Source organism: Leucoraja erinacea, chromosome 19 (assembly GCF_028641065.1).
Source record: "Leucoraja erinacea ecotype New England chromosome 19, Leri_hhj_1, whole genome shotgun sequence".
Classification (NCBI taxonomy): Eukaryota; Metazoa; Chordata; class Chondrichthyes; order Rajiformes; family Rajidae; genus Leucoraja; species Leucoraja erinaceus.
The window spans coordinates 21,252,945-21,273,079 of NC_073395.1; the positions used below are offsets into that span (position 1 = coordinate 21,252,945).

A 20,135-nucleotide genomic window follows, 5' to 3' on the forward strand; every position below is an offset into this window, starting at 1 on the left:
GTCCCTGCTCGCTCACATGGGATGATGAGGCCTTTTCAATATCACTGATTCGTTTTACAATCCTGTGATTTGGCAAGCTGTTTTGGAAGGCAGCAATGTACAGGGATCGGTTAGAATCGTGCCCTGTGAGGCCTGAGGTGACGATTTAGTCTTCCGACTTTAGAGATACAGCGTGGAAACAGGCTCTTTGGCCCACCGGGTCCACGCTAACCATCGCTCACCGTGTACATTAGTACTATCCTACACTCGGGACAATTTACAAAAGCCAATTAGCCTGCAAACCGGTACGTCTTTGGAGTGTGGAAAGAAACCAGAGCACCCGGAGAACACCCACGTTGTCACAGGGAGAACGCACAAACTCCATACAGACAGCACCCATAGGCGGGATCAAACCCGGATCTCTGGCGCTGTTAGGCAGAAATACTACTGCTGCGTCACTGGGCCGCCCTAAAATATCTCATCTTGAAGGATAAGTTTATGTTATAGGTGCCGAATTAGGCCATTCAGCCCATCAAGTCTACTCCGCCTTTCGATCATCCCCATCAACACCGTTCTCCTGCCTTCTCCCCATAATCCCTGGATGTGCTTTTTTTTTGGATGTGCTGTTATCCCAAAAAAAGGAACATTTATCCTTAGTAGTAAAATACCAAATAATGGTTAAAAATACATCAAGTACCTGTATTTCATCCAGATAGTGAGCAAGCTCCATGTTCTTCTTGGAGATCTGGATTCTGTAGTCTGATTCATCACCCCTCCTGTTGAGCAGAGTCTCACGCTGAGAATCAATTTGCTTCTGATAATCAACGATATCTTGGCGCAGTTGGTCATTCTGCAAAAGGAGTTAGCGATACAGAAACTTCAGAATTAACCCGACAATTAAAGTCTGCAAAGAAAAAATCCTGAAGACTAACTACATGATTCAAGGGCATGGAGACATTAATTACTTAACTCATCAACTGGGTCAGGTGCTTACCTTTCTTTTAAGTCCCTTTTTCTTTGACAAAGAAAAATGAATGATGTGAATGGGAGAAAGAAAAGGCTAAGATACTGCAAGTTAGCGAGAGCAAATGTTTCAGTGAGAAGAATGCTACTTTGACAGGCAGCAAAATTAGATAAACAGAACTAGAAATGCAAAGAAATGAAAGAAAATGCTTTGTTGCCAGTAAAAAACCTTTTTTTAACCTTTATGTAATTTTGAATGCTAATCACTAATCAGATATTCTCAGTCGTCATCACTGACCTCTCTTCTCAGCTTGTTGTTTTCATTTTCTGTCTCCTTGATTCGAATTCCCACCTGAGAAGTGGAATAAAAAGTAATTAGTGATATAAATAATAATTATACTGCTTAAACATTAAAAAAAAAGTACATTAACCAGTATTATGAAACCATCGTATCAATAAGTGTTGCTCTGTGCAATTACAAGAAAGCATCGTTCAGCTGGATAAATAACAGTGCAATGATAATTTGCACAAGAAGGGTGACTGAATACAGCTTTACAGCCATCCTTCGCTTAACCACAAATGTGCCTTTATGCATTCAATTATGATTAGAGTTTCACTGTACTTCAATTGGTATACGTGACAATAAACCGACCTTTGAAGTAATTTTTAAAAATGCTGGATTACTTGAAGTCAGGCAGCATCTGTGGAGATTAACAGTTCTTCCTTCTACAGATGCCTCCTGACCTGCGGAGAACTTTCAGAACATTTATTACGTGTGACAATCTTGTGTCATTCTGCTGCTTTGAATCGATTGTATTTATTGTTGCATTTATGATGACTGCACGCATACTGTTTACCCTTACTTTTTAGAGATACAGCGCGGAAACAGGCTCTTCGGCCCACCGAGTCCGCGTTGACCAGATCACCCCGTGCACTAGTTTGAGCCTACACACTCGGGACAACTTTCAGAAGCCAATGAAACGACAAACGCATATGTCTCTGTAATGTGGTAGAAACCCCTAGTCGGATCTCAGGCACTGTGAGGCAGCAACAGCAGCTCCGGGGTGCTCCAGTTTCCTCCCACATTCCAAAGACGTGCGGGTTTGTAGATTATTTGGTTGCTATAAATTTCCCCTAGTGTGTAGGGAGTGAATGCAATAGGAGAACAACATAGAACGGTACAACAGGCAGTGAAGAAAGCTAATGGCATGTTGGCCTCCATTACAAGAGGAGTCGAGTATAGGAGCAAAGAGGTCCTTCTGCAGTTGTACAGGGCCCTGGTGAGACCACACCTGGAATATTGTGTGCAATTTTGGTCTCCTAATTTGAGGAAGGACATTCTTGCTATTGAGGGAGTGCAGCATAGGTTCACGGGGTTAATTCCCAGGATGGCAGGCCTGTCTTATGATGAAAGAATGGAGCGACTGGGCTTGTATTCACAGGAATTTAAAAGGATGAGAGGGGATCTTATAGACACATATAAAATTATTAAGGGATTGGACACACTAAATGTAGGAAACATGTTCCCGATGTTGGGGGAAGTCCAGAATCAGGGGCCACAGTTTAAGAATAAGGGGTAGGCCATTTAGAACTGAGATGAGGAAAATCTTTTTCACACAGAGAGTTGTGAATTTGTGGAATTCCCTGCCTCAGAGGGCAGTGGAGGTCAATTCACTGAATTCACAAAAGAAAGTTAGATAGAGCTCTTAGGGCTAGCGGACTCAAGGGGTATGGGGAGAAGGTGGGAACGGGGTACTGATTGTAGATGATCAGCCATGATCACATTTAATGGCTGTGTTGGTTCGATTGGCCTGCTCCTGCACCTATTGTCTATGTCTCTATGTAACTAGTGTGAACGGGTGATCAATAGTCGGCATGGACTCAGTGGGCCAAAGGACCCGTTTCTGTATTGCATCTTTCAATCAGCGAGTCAGGCAACATCTCTGGAGAAAAGGAATAGGTGATGTTTCAGGTTGAGACCGATCTTCAGTCTGAAAGTCAGGGGAACAGGAACTGAGAGAGATAAAAGGTACATAGGACAAGTAAATGAAAGACATGCAAAAAACAACGATGATCAAGGAAAGCCGGTAGTCAGCGCGACTCTCGTCAGCAGCGGCCTCTGCAGCCCGTCCGCGTTTTTATTATTTTTTGTCTCTGTTTCTATGTAGGATTTTTTGTTTTGTGTGGGGGGGGGGGGGGGGGGGGGGGGGGGTGGGGGGGGGTTGTCTTGGGGGCTGCAACGAGGAGCGGCCTCCAACAGGAGAAGACCGGGGGCTCTGGTGCTGCCGACTCACCGTCACCGTCGCGGAGCTGGCCGAGTCCTGAAAGTCGGTGGTGGAGAGCAGGAACGGCCCGACCTCCGGAGATTCGGAGGCTGCAACTACGGGTCTGGAGAGGAGACCGCTTTTCAGGGCTCCCGCAACGGTGACTTTCTCCCGCCCGAGTTGCGGGGTCGAAGAGCTCCTGGAGCGGGGCCTCACACACCGCCCCGCGCGGCTTGGAATGGCCGCGGGACTCTGCCTGCGCACGCCGGGGGACCCGGTGTGCGACCTTGCACCAAGTGGCTTTAAAACTCTGACCTCGGGGGGGGGGGGGGGGGGGGGGGGGAGGGGGGAAGAGTGCAGTGGAGGAGATCACAACGATGTGTGATGGATGTTTATGTAAATTTTGTTGTGTCAGTTGGGTCTATTTGTATTTGTAATGCGATGCAAAACACCGATTTGACTTTCTCCCCCCAGGAAAAACTAGAGCCCACAATGGAGATAAGTTTTGTTGGCTGTGAGGTAGGTGATAACGAGTTATATAAACAGTGAAACTCAACAGGACAGTGAAACTAGTACGACGACTAGGGTGGGGGAGGGACGGAGAGAGGGGAGGCAAGGGAAGGCAATATGAGGTGCTGTTCCTCCAATTTGCGTTTGGCCTCACCCCGACAATGAAGGAGGCCCAGGACACAAAGGTCAGTCTGGGAACGGGAAGGGGAGTTTAAGTGTTTGGCAACTGGGAGATCACGCAGGCCAAGGTGGGGTATTGATTGAGGATGATCAGCCATGATCACATTGATGGTGGTGCTGGATCGAAGACCCAATTGGCCTACTCCTGCATCTATTTTCTATGTATCTAAGGCAGCACAACCTCCAACCAAGCTCCAAACGACATAGACTAAGGGGCATTGTTTTTTCATTTCACTTTTATTATTTGTTTGTTTTGGAATTTCAGGTTTTGTTGTTGTTTATAATGGCGTTTTACGTTTAAGTGCTACTCCCAATAAAATGTAAGCCAATTTCAAAACGAATGTGCAAGCAAAACATGAAGTGCTGGAGAAAATCAGCTGGATAGGCAATATCTATGGAGGGAAATGGACAGCCGATGTTTTCGGCCGGGAGCTCTCTTCAGCATGTACAAGTTTGATTCCAGAGTTGTTTCAATTCCTTACTTGCTCAACGAGTTTCTTTTCCTTGTTCAGCTCCTTTTCCATTTCAGAAACTTCTCGGTCCTTGAACTGGAGCTGGTTTTCCAGTTGGCGAAGTTCTTCTCGCAAGAACCTAGTATCACGTCCCCCAGCACTCACTTGAGCCATCTGGAGTAAAACAAAATGGAGCACCACTCACCCTCTGAATTCACACATATTTTGAGTTACTCCTCAAAGTGCTGGCGTATCTCAGCGGATCAGGCAGCACCTGCGGAGGGAATGAATAGGGCCACTTTTCAAGTCGGGACCCTTCTTCCGACAGAAGGGAAGGGACGGATAGATTATATTCGGAGAGATAATCTCCCATTCATGATAACTAACGTGGCCCAAGTAAGGCTCCCGGCACCACCTTGTCCAGTGCAGCAATAACCATGCCCTTGCTGGTGATTCCTGCATTCAGAGATCGAGAGCAAAATGGGAGGTCGGGGGCTCGTGGTGGCGGTGTGGCAGGGTGAGGAAACCCTTTCCCTTTCTAACTGAGATTCCGACAACCCTGCCTACTTGGAGTTCAGGGAGAAAGGACATCGACCTTAAACATCAACTCAGTTTCTCCTTCCAAAGACACAAACCTGCCTAACGTGCTGAGTGTTATTTTTAACAGCCGAAAATGTGTTTTTGTTACTGCAAGCTAAAAATACTAAAGGCTGTTTGTTACATTGTTCAGAAGAATTAAGTGTCGATTGAAGAGATTACTTGTCAATTTCAATGACCTGCACAGTGTAACTAGTAGCCTTTGCTCTTAAAGAGACAGTCCGCTATAACCAAAATTCATTATAAAGTAGCCCATAATAATGAGGGTTTACTGTGCAGTCTGTCATACACTGGATAAATCAGACTAAAGCCCAAATTTTGGAAAAGAAAGGTTGGTGTCAATTTCAAGCTCCAAGTTAGGAAAGAAAGATTTAATAGTTGACTTTAATTTTCCTTCCGACATTAAATTGTGCATGCCTTTTGTATATATTTAAAGTAGTTGAGAAAGACCCTTCACTAAGTGTGGCATCTTCTCTTGCAAACACAAGAGGATGCAACACCTGCCATTTCATCTCCTCCATTTCATAATCAAGCATCAGAACCATGTAAAATAAGCCGTTTGCTGCTTTTAGTTTAGTATATTGTATATGGTGCTCATGATGTTTGTCTCCCCTGTATTAAGGAAGCTAATTCAGCTGCTATTTTTACTCTATTTCTAACCCCTTGTTCCTTGGCTACTTACTCGATACCTTGAAGCTCAGCTTACGTTTAAGGAGCAGAACTTTATCTTCCTTTATAACCTCTGGGACACAACATTTACTTCGAAAATTTAGTATCATAACCACTCTTTTTCTTTTGGACAGTATCTAGTATGACTGATTTTAATATTGCCAAAAACATCTCCTTCAGATGCCATTTTTGTTACTTTACTGTCCTTTTCCCATCGGCCGATAAAATACATTAGGCTCAGTTAGGTGGTTCCCGACTAAGTGGGGTGAAGAGGGGTGAAGAGTAGTTTGTGCAGAGTCTCAGAATCACAGGCACAGATCCCTCAGTTATCACTGTGTAAAAGTAATTAAAAACATTAGAATGTTGCACTCACCTCCAGTTCATTTTCGAGTTTTAAAACTTTTGCTTTCAGCTGGTTTTCTGTGGAAAAGAAACAGATAACAAATACTTGCTTCAACTGTTAATTGGAGTTATACAGCGTGGATACAGGCCCTTCAGTCCAACTTGCCCACACCAACCAACATGCCCCATCTACACTGGTCCCACCTGCCTACGTTAGGCTCATATCCCTCTAAACCAATCCTATCCATGTACCTGGCTAAATGTTTTTTAGACGCTATGATAGTACAGAATAGTGTCAAAACAAAACAAACCCTTTGGCCCAACTTGTCCATGCTGACCAACTTACCTAACCGAGCTAGTCCCACGTACCTGGGGCTGCCCCATATTCATCCAAACATTTCCTATCCATGTATCTGTCCAAGTCTCTTTTAAATTCTTTAATTGCACCCACCTCAACAAACTTATTCTGCAGCTCATTCTATATGTGCACCACGCTCTGTGCGGAAAGGTTGCCACTTGGGTCTCTTTTAAATATTTCCCCTCTCACCTTAAAACTTTGGCTTCTAGTGTTGGATTCTGCATCTCTGGGGAAAAATGGCACCTCTCCTTATAACTCAAACCTTCCAGAAATGGTAATGTCCTTACCCCTTTCTAGTTTAATAATGACATCCTTCCAAGAGTAGAGTCCAGAATTGTTAATAGTACTCCAAATACAGCCCTACCAACATCATGTACAGCTGTTATTTATCGTTTCAATATTTGTACTCAAAATACCAACTTCTTCACCACCCTGTCTGCCTGTGCCACCACTTTCATGGAACCATGTACCTGCATCTCTACGTCTGTCTGTCCTACAACTCAACCCAGCGCCCGATCATTTACTGGGTGAATGCGGATCTTAGGATTGAGTGCACCAACCAGACAAATAGCAAACCAGCCACTGACCTGTTTTAGCTTGCTCTTCTCCAGCTTTTTCAACTTCTTCCAAAGCCAACTCAACCTCCTGGGCTTTCATCTGTATATTATGATAATATTTAAGGACAAATATGTTGATAGTGAAATCAAAATGATGCAACCTTTATCACGTATGCATGTCATCACTCTGCATGCCTTCTACCTCTATGCTTATGTCATCCTATGTGGAGGAGCTGGAATAAGTTTCTAAGGGGAGCCAGTTACATTAATGGCCTGATTGCTTTAATCATACATGTTCATATATTTTATATCTGTGCAACAGAACATATGCACCACTATATTCAAATCCATGCCTTAATTATTTTTGCTAAAACAACAATATTCTGAAGATAATGCCAAAACTATCTGTTTTATTTTTTTTATTAACCAGCTATATAAGACTGAACCAAACACAAGATGTTGGTGTCACTCCACAGGTCAGGTAACATCTGTGGAGGGAATGGATATGCAATATTTCAGGTCGGCACCCTTCTTCAAATCTTTTTAAGTCTGAAGAAAGGTCCCAAATCAAAAGTCGCCTCTCCATTCCCTCCACAAATGCTGCCTGATCCGCTGAGTTCCTCCAACACTTTGTGTCAAGATTCATGCATCTGCAGTTCCTTTGTCTCCATCGCAAAGATTGAAACAAGCTCCTTGCAATGTAAGCAGTCTCCTTATATTTAGTCATATATACAGTGTGGAAACAGGCCCTTCGTCCCAACCTGCCCATATCGGCCAATGTGTTCCATCTACACTAGTCCCACTTGTCTGCGATTGGTCAATATCCCTCTAAACCTGCCCTATCCACGTATCTGTCTAATTGGTTCTTAAAAGTTGTTAGTCCCTGCCTCAACTAACTGGCAGATCGTTCCATATACCCACAGCCTTCTTGTGAAACAGTTACCCCTCAGATTCCTATAAAATCTTTCCCCCTTCACCTTAAACCTAGCCTTCTGGTTCTTGATTCTCCTACTCTGGGCAAGTGACTCTGTGCATCTACCCAATCTATTCCTCGCATGATTTACACACCTCATTAAGATCACCCCTCATCCTCCTGTGTTCCAGGGAATAGAGTCCCAGCCTGCTCAACCTCTCCCTATAGCTCAGACCCTGGAGTTCTGGCAACATCCTTGTAAATCTTCTCTGCGCCCTTTCCAACTTAACAACATCTTTCCTATAACATAGTGCCCAGAATTGAACACAATACTCCAAATGCGGCCTCACCAATGTCTTACATTACTGCAACATGACCTCCCAACTTCTATATGAAAATATACTCAGTACTCTGGCTGAAAAAGGCCAATGTGCCAAAAGCTTTTTTAACCACACCTTCTACCAGTGACAGCACTTTCAAGGAACTACACACCTGCACTCCAAAATCCCTCTGCTCCACAATACTTCCCAGAGTCCTACCATTCACCATGTAGGTCCTGTCCATGTTTCCGAACTGCATCTTTCCAAAATGTAACACCTCACATCTCTCTGTATTAAATTCCATCAACAATTCCTCAGCGCACCTGGCCAACCGATCAACATCCTGCTGCAATTTTTGACAACTATCTTCACTATCTGTAATACCACCCACTTTTGTATCATCAGCAAACTTGCCAATCTGGCCATGTACATTCTCGTCCAAATAGGTGACAAATAGTAATGAGCCCAGCACCAAACCGAGGCACACCATTAGTCGCAGGCCTCCAGTCCAAGAAGCAATCTTCCACCATCACCCTCTGCTTCCTTTCATTAAGCCAATTTTCTATCCATTCAGCTGTCTCTCCTTGGATCCCATGCGATCCATGACACAAAATGCTGGAAGAACTCAGCAGGTCAGGCAGCATCTCTGGAGGACAGTGATGTTTCGGGGTGTGAGAATTTTTCACACTAATTGGAGGTGGGGAAGGGAGAAGAGAGAAAGAGGAAAGCTGGAAAAGAGAAGGATGGGGGAGGGGGGGGTGATAATCAGATGGTTGGGCAAACACTAGAGATGAAAAAACAGAAGGTGCGAGACAAAAGGATTGAAGAGTTGCCAATTGTGAAGCTAGAGAAAGAATGTAGGTGGAAGGGGAGGGGAGAAATAGGTGCAGGTCAGGTGGGGCACATGGGAGAAAATTGGGAAGAAGGGAGAGTGGGAAGATTTTGCAGTTACCTAAAATTGTATAACTAATTGTTCATACCATTGGTTTGTAAGCTACCCAAGTGGAATATGAGATGCTGTTTCTCGAGTTTTCATGTGACCTCACTCTGTCAATGGAGGGGGCCCAGGACAGAAAGGTCAGTATGGGAATGGGAAGAAGAGTTAAAATGGTTAACAACTGGGAGATCCAGCAGATCTCAGCAGACTGTATATGCAGTTCCTTGTGTCTCTACTTAAGTAAGTTCTTCCATGGGATTTATGGCTTATTAATAACAAAACTCAGAATGTTTCCTTTACTACTTTTGTCAACAACTGGACTAGACGGAAATTAGCTACTGATTAGCTACAATCTCGTATATTTACATGCAAATGTTAATGCACTGTCCCTATATAAAAAAAAACAAACTGTCAACTCTGTCCCCACTTTGAGAACCTCCCTTAACTTAAAGATACAGCGTGGAAACAGGCCTTAGGCCCACCGAGTCCACACTGACTTGCAATCACACGCCTACTCGTTCTATCCTACACTAGGGACAATTTAGAGGCTAATTAACCTACAAATCCTGCAGGTCTTTAAAATGCGAAGGAAAACCTGAGCACCCGGTGAAAACCCATGCGATCACATGGAGAATGTACAAACTCCGTACGAACAGCACCCATAGTCAGGATAGATCCTGGGACTCTGGAACTGTGTGGCAGCACCTCTGCCGTTGCGCCACTTTGTGTGATGCCTTTACACACCTACCTTCATTAAGGACTGGGTGATGCAGAAAAGCTGAAGCAGCTTCTGGGGCTCTTCTGCTGTCAGTTCATTTCCTTCAACCTAGGATCAGAAATTCTGTTATTGCTTCATATCGCTAAATGAAGAAAAGCAAAATCAACCAACAGAAATGAAAAAGAAGACCTTAGATATTGAGTCCAATAACTTATCCGCGAGTTTTTTCTCGACTTGGTAAAGAATCTGGATCAACTTTCATAAGTTTCTCCCAATCCAGGATGGGAGCCATGTTGGTGGAAATGTTGGCTTTAACCTAGAGTGGGGGAAGAAATAGGAAATGTCACCAACAGATCAAAACCACCTGTAAACTGAAAGCGTACGCTGGACAGAACAGTATGTCACATAACAAACTAGAGGCGGAGGTACACAAAAAAGCTGGAGAAACTCAGCGGGTGCAGCAGCATCTATGGAGTGAAGAAACTGAGCGGGTCAGGCAACATCTGTGGAGGGAATGGACAGACAATGTTTCGGGGTCGAACCTTTATAGAAGGGTTGGTCCCGACCACAGCGTCCTCTGTCCATCCCTCCACAGATGTTGGCAGATCCTCCAGCACTTTACGTTTCTATCCATCCCACCTTTGTTCCTTCCGTCTCGTCCAACCATCCCTCCCTTCCTACATCCCACATTCACTCCCATCCCTCCCTTCCCTGGCGTTTAAGAAGGAACTGCAGATGCTGGAAAATCGAAGGTACACAAAAATGCTGGAGAAACTCAGCGGGTGCAGCAGCATCTATGGAGCGCAGGAGATAGGTAATGTTTCGGGCCGAAACGTTGCCTATTTCCTTCGCTCCATAGATGCTGCTGCACCCGCTGAGTTTCTCCAGCATTTTTGTGGGCATTTATTTGTTGATGTGTTCTGGATGGGCGAGGGAGGGGAGAGGACATCGGCCCCGGACCAAGTGAAGCGGGGAGGGGGTGAGAGTGGAGGTTAAGGCTGGGGTTGGGGTTGAGGTTGAGGGTGTAGGTGAGGCTGATGGTGTTTGTGGAAGTGAGGGCCCGGCCTCGGTACCTGCCCGTCCCCGGCCCCGGCTCCGCGCTGCTAGGCGACGGCTCAAGCTGCTCACTACGGCCGGAGAGAGAGACCGCGTTACGGCAGCGCGGCCGCACTCGCGAGAGTCGGAGAGAGGGGAGGGACTGGGGGGGGGGGGGGAGGGGAGGAGAGAGGGAGGTGAAGGGGAAGAAGAGCAAAGATCCTATAGCGAGCTATAGGACCTTTGGAGAAGAGAGGAGGAAGGTGAAGGGAGGAGAGAGAAGAAGGAGGTGGGAGGCGAAGGGAGGAGAGAGACGAGGGAGAAGACGAAGAGGTGTAAGAGTGTGAAGAGAGGAGGGCGAGGCTAGCAAGGTGGTGGGAGAAGAGGGGATAATAGGAAGGTGATGGGAGGTGGGAGAAGAGGGGAGTAGGGAGAGGATGAGAGCTTGGGAGAAGGACTGGGTAGAATGGAGGGGATGATGAGGGGATGAAGGGATGGTGAGGGGGAGAAGGGTGGGGAGGGGGGAGAGAGAGACTGGGAGCAGGAGGGATATATTAGGGTAGAAAGGGGATGGTGAGGGAGAGAGGTGAGAGATGGTGACTGAGGGCAGGAAGGGATGGGTGCGGCCAGACAGGAGAGGGTGTGGGCAAAGAGGCAGTAGCTGGAGGGCAAGGATTAAAGGACATTTACATGCCACTTTTCACAAAAGGGAGGGAGGCAAAAAGCCCGAAAACTAGACAGATAAGCCTAATATCTATTGTTGAATAAATATTTAAATAATTCAAGTACCTGCAATGCATGTAGAAAATCATATATACTCGACTTGCTAATATAAAAGGGAAATTGTCTCGCATAAACTACTGAGCCATTTTTTAGGGTGCTGTTCGGAGATTATATAGAACATATAACAGTACAGGAACCGGCCTTTCGGCCCACCATGGCTATACCTACCATGGTGCCAATCTTGAATACTTTCTGCCAAGTCTCCATGGATTCCATATGCATTAATCTGCTGCTGAGTCAATTAATGCTGAATTACTCAAGCATTTTGTGTCCATCTTCGATGTAAACAACCTTCTACGGCTCCAACCTATACATACCCTCTTTGATATTGTGGGATCGTGAGTGGCATCTTTGAGGTTGCTGTTAGTCATGCTCCACACTTGGGAGAAGAGGCTGTTTTGATGGCTGTTGCATCTTACTAGTAGCCACACTTTAAAAAAAATGACAAGTGTCTCTAAAGGGTTATGAAAGGCACAAAATAAATAAACATCTTTCTTTTACCTGCAGTGTCCCATGTATTTATTTATTCTACAAATGTACAAAGCAGCCCACATTGGACTTTTTGGAACATTTTTTATTTCACACTGGCAAGCTAGATTTCTAGCTTTAAATCTTGCTTTGTAAAGATGTTTTTTACTTTGAACGTTCTTTTTCAGATATGCTGTTGATTTCTAATTTCCAGCCTTTAGTTGTTGAGCGTTGGAGCAATCTTTGGTGGGGGTAGTGGTATGATCTTTGGTGGTATGTGTCGTTGGTTGAGTTCCGGACTCTTTGTGCCCCGGACTCCGCGCCCGCGGCGGTAGCCCGGCTTCTGTGGGCGGACGGCAGCGGGACGGACCGGAAGTAGAGCCGGGGGCGGCGGCAAGCAAAGATTATAGAGCCGGCAAGTGGAGCTCGGCGGCGGCCGGACACCGGGTAGGAGAACGGTGGGGACCGGGGGAAGGGAAGGGATGGGAGAGAAGAACGATGGGAGAGGGAGGAAATGAAGAAAGAGGGAAGGGAAGGGAGCGAGGGAAGAAGGTGTGGGTTGCGTAGAAAGGTGGGAGGGAGTGGGAAGAGAATAGTGAGGGAGGAGAGAGTGGGAGGAAGGCGGGGGGAAGACAGCGATGGTTAAAATGGGTGGGGGAGAGATTGGGGAAACTGTGTAGGAATGGGGGGATGGGAAGGGGGGGTGGGGGGAGGGAGATGGGGAGGGGAGAATGGAGAATGGTGGAGGGGAGGAGTTGGGGGTGGAGGGGAGTTGATGGGAGAGGGGGATGGAGGGAATGGAGGGGAGATGGGGAGTGGGGGGGTGGAGGGGAGTTGGGGGTGGAGGAAAACTGGGTTCTTTTGGGGGCTGGTGGGTTGGGCAGGGATGGAGGAAGCTTGTTGGGGTGAAAGAAGAAAGGGGATGAGAGTAGGAGGCAAGGTGAGTGTGGTGGGGGGGGGGGCATAGTGTTTGGTTAACGATGCACACTGGAGGACAGTTGGAGACAGGAGTGGGGGTTGAGGCAAGAAGGTCATACTAGGCAAGGTGGACGAGTCTGCTGATCATCTGGAAGAGTATAATGCGGCAGGCAGGCAGGCTTATTGAGGAGTCGGGCATAGATTGAAGTTACAGGGGGTGGGGAGAGATTTGTGGGACAGGCTGTAGCACATGTGGACACTCAGGAAACTGCAGATGCTGGAATCTTGATCAGGGAAAACTGGAGGAGGAACTCCAAGGGTGGCACAGCGGTTGAGCTGCTGCCTAACACACCAGAGACCTGGGTTCGATCCCGACTATGGGTGTTGTCTGTACAGAGTTTGTATGTTGTTCCTGTGGGGCAGGGGAGAGATACGTTTTTTTGCCTTCCATCACAACGAGGAGGAGATGCACTGTGATGGATGTCTGTGTAAATTGTGTTGTGTCTTGGGTCTTTTTTTCTTGTGTGTATGACTGTAGAAACAACATTTCATTTGAGCCTCTATGAGGTTCAAGTGACAAATAAATTGTATTGTGTATTGGTTTTCTCTGGGTACTCTGGTTTCTTCACACACTTCAAAGCCATGCAGGTTTTTAGGTTAATAGGCTTTTGCAAAGTATAAATTGTTCCTAGTGTGCAGGATAACGCTAGTGTACAGAGTGATCGCTGGTCGGTGTGGACTCGGTGGCTCGTGGGTCTAGTTTCCACACTGTACATCTCAACTTAGCTGACAATATGACCCTGCCCTGAAATGTCTTTTGTCCAAATTCCCACCACAAATTCTGCCAGACTTGCTGAGTTCCCTCTGCAGTTCGATTGTTGCTCAATGCGGGTGTGGGGTGGGTCGCTGGAGAATGAGTGAAGGAAACAATATACTTAGATCCTGTGGCAAGTCTAGCACCACCTCGTCTGTTTTTGAATTCTAATGTGATGTCTTTGCCAGGAAAGGGAACAGACAGATTCTTAAACCAAAAAAAGGCATAAAGTGCTGGAGTAACTCAGTGGGAGTATGGGCCGAGCTGCCGGAGAGTTAGTTGAGGCGGGTACAATCGCAACATTTAAGAAACATTTATACAGGTACATAGATAGGAACGGTTTAGGGGGGGATATGGGCCAAATGCAGGCTGGTGGGACTAGTATAGATAGTTAACTGGTGTGGGCAAGTTGGGCCGAAGGACCTGTTTCCACACTGTATGACTGTATGAATCAATTTATTCAGAGAAGAGGAGAGGGGGTGTGGGGGTTACCCAAATGTCACCTGTTCATCTTCTCCAGAGATGCTGTCTGACCCGCTGAGTTACTCCAGCAATTTGTATCCTATAGATATAGTATTGAACGGTTATATTTTTACAATTATAATTTTCTGTATTTCTGTAATGACCCTGTCAAATTTGTGTTGGGGGCTGAATTTCACGTGCTTCATAATTTAGTTACGGTTTCTGAGAGGACTAAGGCTCCATAACCACTTAAGAAAATGTCAGCTGAACCTTGTTGGGATGTGAGAAGATGTAGTGTTGTCAGAGGGGCGACTTTTGGATCAGATATTAAATCAAGACTTCATATTCTTCTCGAGTGTAGATGAACAATTGCATTATCCTGGAGTTCTACATAAAATCATCCTTTATCCTAAAATTACTACTTTAGTTTTAAATAAATTTTGGATACCCTAAGATTATAAAATATGACAGAACATATCTTTAGGCTAAATTACAATGTCATGGTGTGCCCTGATTTTTGGAATGGGAAGAATGCCAAAAATATGTTGGCTCATTCTTCAACATCAATGAAGGACACTCGAAGGTTTGATGTTGGTTGTATCTCGTGTTCCATGGAATGGAATATCTAAACCATTTTTTTTCAAAAACCCTTTTGAGCTTTACATTTTAAATTTTAGAGACGCAGTATAGAAACAGGCCATTCGGCCCACCGAGTCCAAGCCGACCATCAATCACCTACATCAAATCCCTCTTTCTCATCCACGCCTTACACACTTGGGGCAATTTACAGAGGACCGATTTACCTACAAACTTGCATGTCTTTGACATGTGGGAGGAAATATGTCAGAGGGAGAACCTGTAAACTCCTCACAGACAGCATCTGAGGTCAGGATGGAACCCAAAACCAGCTGCCTAAGAAGATGTATTCCAGAGAAAGTTAGATATAGCTCTTGGGGCTAACGGAATCAAGGGCAATGGGGAGAAAGTAGGAACGGGATACTGATTTTGGATGATCAGCCATGATCATATTGAATGGCGGTGCGGGCTCGAAGGGCCGAATGTTCTACTGCACCTATTTTCGATGTTTCTAAAGATTCGAGATTGGAATCCCCTATCGCCAGTGAAACTGCAAAAGTTTGTCATGAGGGTTCTGTGTGTGAAATTCTGGTGTCAGCTGACACTGGGTTCTGTGTGTGAAATTCCGGTGTCAGCTGACCTTGGAAGGAATGGTAAATACCACTAATGTGGCGCAGCAGTAGAGTTGCTGCCTTTATAGCGCCAGAGACCAGGGTTTAATCACGACTAAGGGTGCTGTTTGCACAGAGTTTGTACGTTTTGCCCGTGACTGTGTGGGTTTTCTCCGGGAGCTCCGGTTTCCTCCCACATTCCAAAGACGTGCAGGCTTGTAGGTTAATTGGCTTCTGTAAATTGTTAAAATAATGCCCCTAGTGAGTTGGATAGTGCTGATGTTCAAGGTGATTGCTGGTCGGCATGGACTGGGGGATGAAGGAACTGTTTCTGTGCTGTTTCTCTAAAGTTTAATGTCTAGGGATTAGATTCAAGATTGGAATTCTCTTTCCCCAGTGAAACCATGTAAAAGTTTGCCTTAGTGGTCATGTCATGAGGCACTAGCCCAGGTTCTGAATGATTTTCTGGTGTCAGCTGCCCTGGGAAGGAATGGTAAATAATAAATACTACTGAGGTTCACCTTTTGTTCTCATCCATCTCTCCTCCTGCTTGTTCACTCCGTTAAATCCGGTCATCTTGTTATGCTGTCTAATCCCACTAGATATTGACTGTTTGCCATCCTGACAAATGGTGTCAGAGCCCACGAGTGGCATGTGGGACGTGTGGTCTAATTAGCACAGCGTGAAAATGGTGATGTTGGCAAGTTTATGTACGCATGAACTGAATGTTTAATGACATGATGTATTGATGGCAGAGATCAGTTCAATATCACTAACCTAGTGACATCAGGAAGTATTAATCCTGTAATACAAGGAAGAAATCAAAACAGTGTTAAAGCTTGGTGAAACTAATCAACGTTTGGTTAGCTGACTGCAGTGTTGAGCAGCAAAGTCTGTGAATTAACATGGGAAAGTGGGATAACATAGAACCACATCAATGATTTGGATGAGAACATACAGGGCAAGATTAGCAAGTTTGGTGATGATACAAAAGTGGGTGGTTTTGCAGATTGTGAAGACGGCTGTGCAAGATTGCAGCAGGATCTGGATCGATTGGCCAGGTGGGCGGAGGAATGGTTGATGGAATTTAATACAGAGAAGTGTAAGTTGTTGCATTTTGGGAAGTCTAACAAGGGCAGGCCCTACACAGTGAATGGTAGGCCTCTGGGGAGTGTTGTAGAGCAGAGGGATCTAGGAGTGCAGGTGCATGGTTCCTTGAAGGTCGAATCGCAGGTACATAAGGTGGTCAAAAAGGCTTTTGGCACATTGACCTTCATCAGTCAGCATATGGAGTATAGAAGTTGGGAGGTCATGTTGCAGTTGTATAAGACATTGGTGAGACGTATTTTAGAATATTCTGTTCCGTTCTGGGCACCATGTTATAGGAAAGATATTGTCAAGTGTACAAAATCATGAGCGGAATAGATTGGGTAGATGCCCAGTCTCTTGCCCAGAGTAGGGGAATCTAGGGCCAGATGACATGGGTTCAATGTGAAGGGGAAAAGATTTAATAGGAATCTGAGCGGTAGCTTTTGCACATAAAGGGTGGTGGGTGGGTGTAGGGAACAAGCTGCCAGATGAGGTAGGTTACAAAGAAAGCTGGAGGAATCTGAGCGGGTGCAGCAGTAGCTTTTGCCACATCAGAATCGGGGGGGGGGTGGTGGGTGGGGTGTAGGAACAAGCTGCCAGAATGAGACAGCAGGGGGGCTGAGGAAGTTACGTCTGGGACTATCACAATGTTCCTCCAATTTCCGGTGCTGCTCGCTGTGGCCATGGAGGAGACCCTTGAACGGAGTCGAGGGGGGAGGTAAAGGGACAAGTGTTGCATCTCTTGCGGTTGCAAGGGAAAGTGCCCGGGGAGGGGGTGGACCGAGAGGGAAGGGAAGAATTGACAAGGGAGTTATGCCAGATGAGGTAGTTGAGTCTGGGACTATCACAATGTTTAAGAAACAGTTAGACAAGCACATGGACAGGACAGGTTTGGAGGGATAAGGACCAAGCACAGGCAGGTGGGTCTAGTCAAAATGGGACATGTTAGCCGGTGTGGGCAAGTTGGGCCGAAAGGCCTGTTTCCACACAGTATCACTCTTTGACTCTCTAAGACTAGTGTGAACAGATGAACGATGGTTGGCGTGGACTCAGTGGGCCGAAGAGCCTGTCTCCATGTGGTTTAGTTTAGTGATACAGTGTAGAAACAGGCCCCTCGGCCCACCAAGTTCACGTCGATCAACAAACACTCCGTACATTAGTTCTATCCTACAAAGTACGGACAATTTTCAGAGGCCAATTACCTACAAAGCAGCACATCTTTGGTATGTGGGTGGAATCCGGAGCACGTGGAGAAAACCCTCGTGGCCACAGGGAGAATGTGCAAGCTCCATTCTGACAGCACCCGTAGTCGGGATCAAACCCGGGTCCCTAGAGTGTTGAGGCAGCAACTTTATCGCTGCTACTGTGCAGTCCATACATCTTGTATCTTTCAGTCAATTCAATCAATCGGGGTGGCACAGTGGTGTAGCGGGTGGAGCTGCTGCCTCGCAGCGTTAGAGACCAAGATTCGATGCTAACTATGAGTGCTGTCTGTGCGGAGTTTGTATGTTCTCCCTGTGGCTGCATGGGTTTTCTCCAGATGCTCTGGTTTCCTCACACATTCCAAAGATGTGCAGGCTTGTAGGTAAATTGGTTTCTATAATAAGTTCTAGAGCTGCGACCGAAGGGAGGAAAATTGACGCGCCGATCATCGCGGATCTCACGATGTGGTCGCGATCACCCGGCCGAGGCATCACATTTTCAGGGGGACTTCCGGGAGAGGTTTTAAGTGCCCTCTTGAAAATTTTGTTCGGATTAAAGGAGGGGCCAGACCACCAGTTGCCAGTAAATTGATGCTGGACCTGTACACAGGCGCCAGGTTAATCTGCTTGTGAATAATGTAAATATACATTGTATATTCAAGGTTGGGCATCCCCATGGAAACCAAGATTGTATACAAGATAACTTTAGTGGAGACTGAGTTTGAAGTTCTGCCCAAGTACTGCAGAGGTCGTTTGCCCACCATTGTGTGATGGTACACAGATAATAGAGAAATGTTAATATAGATTGAGAAAAATTGGTCACAGAAAACGACAATCCAGGCACCTGGAGTTGTACGCGTCTGTTTTATGCTTTTTTTGTAATAACGTAGTTTAATTAATACCGAAACCTAATTTACACCCTGTACTTTTGAAATAACATGCTCAAATTTATGCCTGTTTAAAATTATATGTTTAAATGCGCGCTGCTTTTCAAGAACATTCTCCCCACATAAAACGTGGTGATGCCTGTATTTGGATTAGTAATTTGATGTTGTAGACCTGAATTCATTCAGATGCAAAGAGAAATGGAGCGGTACAGTGGCACAGCAGTAGACCAGCTGCCTTACAGTGCCATAGACCCGGGTTGATTCGGAACTAAAGGTGCTGTCTGTTCGGAGTTTGTACATTCTCCCTGTGCCCACGTGAGTTTTCTCTGGTTGCTCCGGTTTCCTCCCACACTCCAAAGACATACAGGTTTGTAGGTAAAATTGTCTCCAGTATGTAGGATAGTGTTAGTGTACGGGGTGATAACTGGTCGGCGCGGACTCGGTGGGCCAAATGGGCCGGCTTCCATCCTGTATCTGTAAATTTTAAACTAAAGTCTATAGAAATGTGTTTTGAACGCTTTGTTCTAATTTTCTACAGCAGCCAGTGAGAATGGCAGAAGTGAGCTGGAAGGAGGTACTTCTGTTGACCAGCGTGGTGGTTATGTGTTACTGGAACAGTACCTCTTGTGGGTTTGTCTTTGATGATGTTTCTGCCATTCTGGACAACAAAGATTTGCATCCCTCCTCGTCACTGAAGAACCTCTTCCACAATGATTTCTGGGGAACCCCTATGAGTGAGGTAATGCCACTGTTATTGTGCGATCTTACCGTAAAATAAATTCCAAATTAGACTTTGGTTTTAAATGTTGATTTTAGCAAACTTTAAAAGGTACAAGCTCATTGGAAATAAAGCAGGAGGAGATTATAAGACCCCTCATGTTTGTTCAATTAGAAAGACAGAGTGCTGGAGCAACTAAGCATCTCGGGGTAAAATGAATGGTGACGTTTTGGATCCGATCCCATCTTCAGACTGATTGAAAGAGGGAGAGTGAGAGGGAAAAAAAACAAGACTAATCGGGACTGGCAGCAGATGACCCCAGGCAAGGAGATTTCCTGTTAGGCTGCCTATTAGCTAGAGACAGATGTGAGGCCAAGAATTCAATTAGATCTTGGCTGATAGAGTTGCACAGTCATAAGTAATGGAACAGAAATAGGCCCTTCGCCCCATCTAAGCAGTCCCACTTGTCTGTGTTTGGCCCATATCTCTCTTAATCTTTCATACCCCCCTTCTCTGCTTTTGCCTCTGAGCCTGCAGACCCACCTTGGCAGCAAACTCAAATTTTAAGGTCTTGTCATGTTCAAATCCCTCGTGGTCTATTTGTTCCCCAATTTGCATTCTTCCTTTGTGAGCAAGCCTGATTTCTTCAGTGGGCAGATCCATCACAAGTATGTGAGCCTTCAATTGCCAATTGGCTCTGTAATCACCTCCTTAAACTTTGTATACCTGTTCTTCTTAAAGTTTACCTCGCTGACAGATTTTCAACTATCCAAGCCAATATCTTCATAATTGTTTTACTACCTAAAGGTGCTA

At 45.6% G+C, this 20,135-nt stretch overlaps 2 protein-coding genes across 2 annotated transcripts in view; one reads left to right on the top strand and one right to left on the bottom strand.

Annotated features, from left to right (window-relative positions):
• The window catches only part of cep290 (centrosomal protein 290), an 80,880-nt gene extending 70,809 nt beyond the window's left edge, over positions 1 to 10,071 (bottom strand). The window contains 8 exon segments of the mRNA XM_055650600.1: positions 677 to 829; positions 1,241 to 1,294; positions 4,379 to 4,522; positions 5,988 to 6,034; positions 6,902 to 6,971; positions 9,790 to 9,867; positions 9,949 to 9,984; positions 9,986 to 10,071. Of these exon segments, the coding sequence (XP_055506575.1) occupies positions 677 to 829; positions 1,241 to 1,294; positions 4,379 to 4,522; positions 5,988 to 6,034; positions 6,902 to 6,971; positions 9,790 to 9,867; positions 9,949 to 9,984; positions 9,986 to 10,051 (648 nt within the window). The 5' untranslated portion in view covers positions 10,052 to 10,071.
• Positions 10,072 to 12,396: 2,325 nt separating this feature from the next.
• Positions 12,397 to 20,135, top strand: part of tmtc3 (transmembrane O-mannosyltransferase targeting cadherins 3) — a 47,307-nt gene continuing 39,568 nt past the window's right edge. Inside the window, exons 1-2 of the mRNA XM_055650603.1 lie at positions 12,397 to 12,492; positions 19,143 to 19,343. Of these exons, the coding sequence (XP_055506578.1) occupies positions 19,155 to 19,343 (189 nt within the window). The 5' untranslated portion in view covers positions 12,397 to 12,492; positions 19,143 to 19,154. The remainder of the gene's footprint in view (positions 12,493 to 19,142; positions 19,344 to 20,135) is intronic.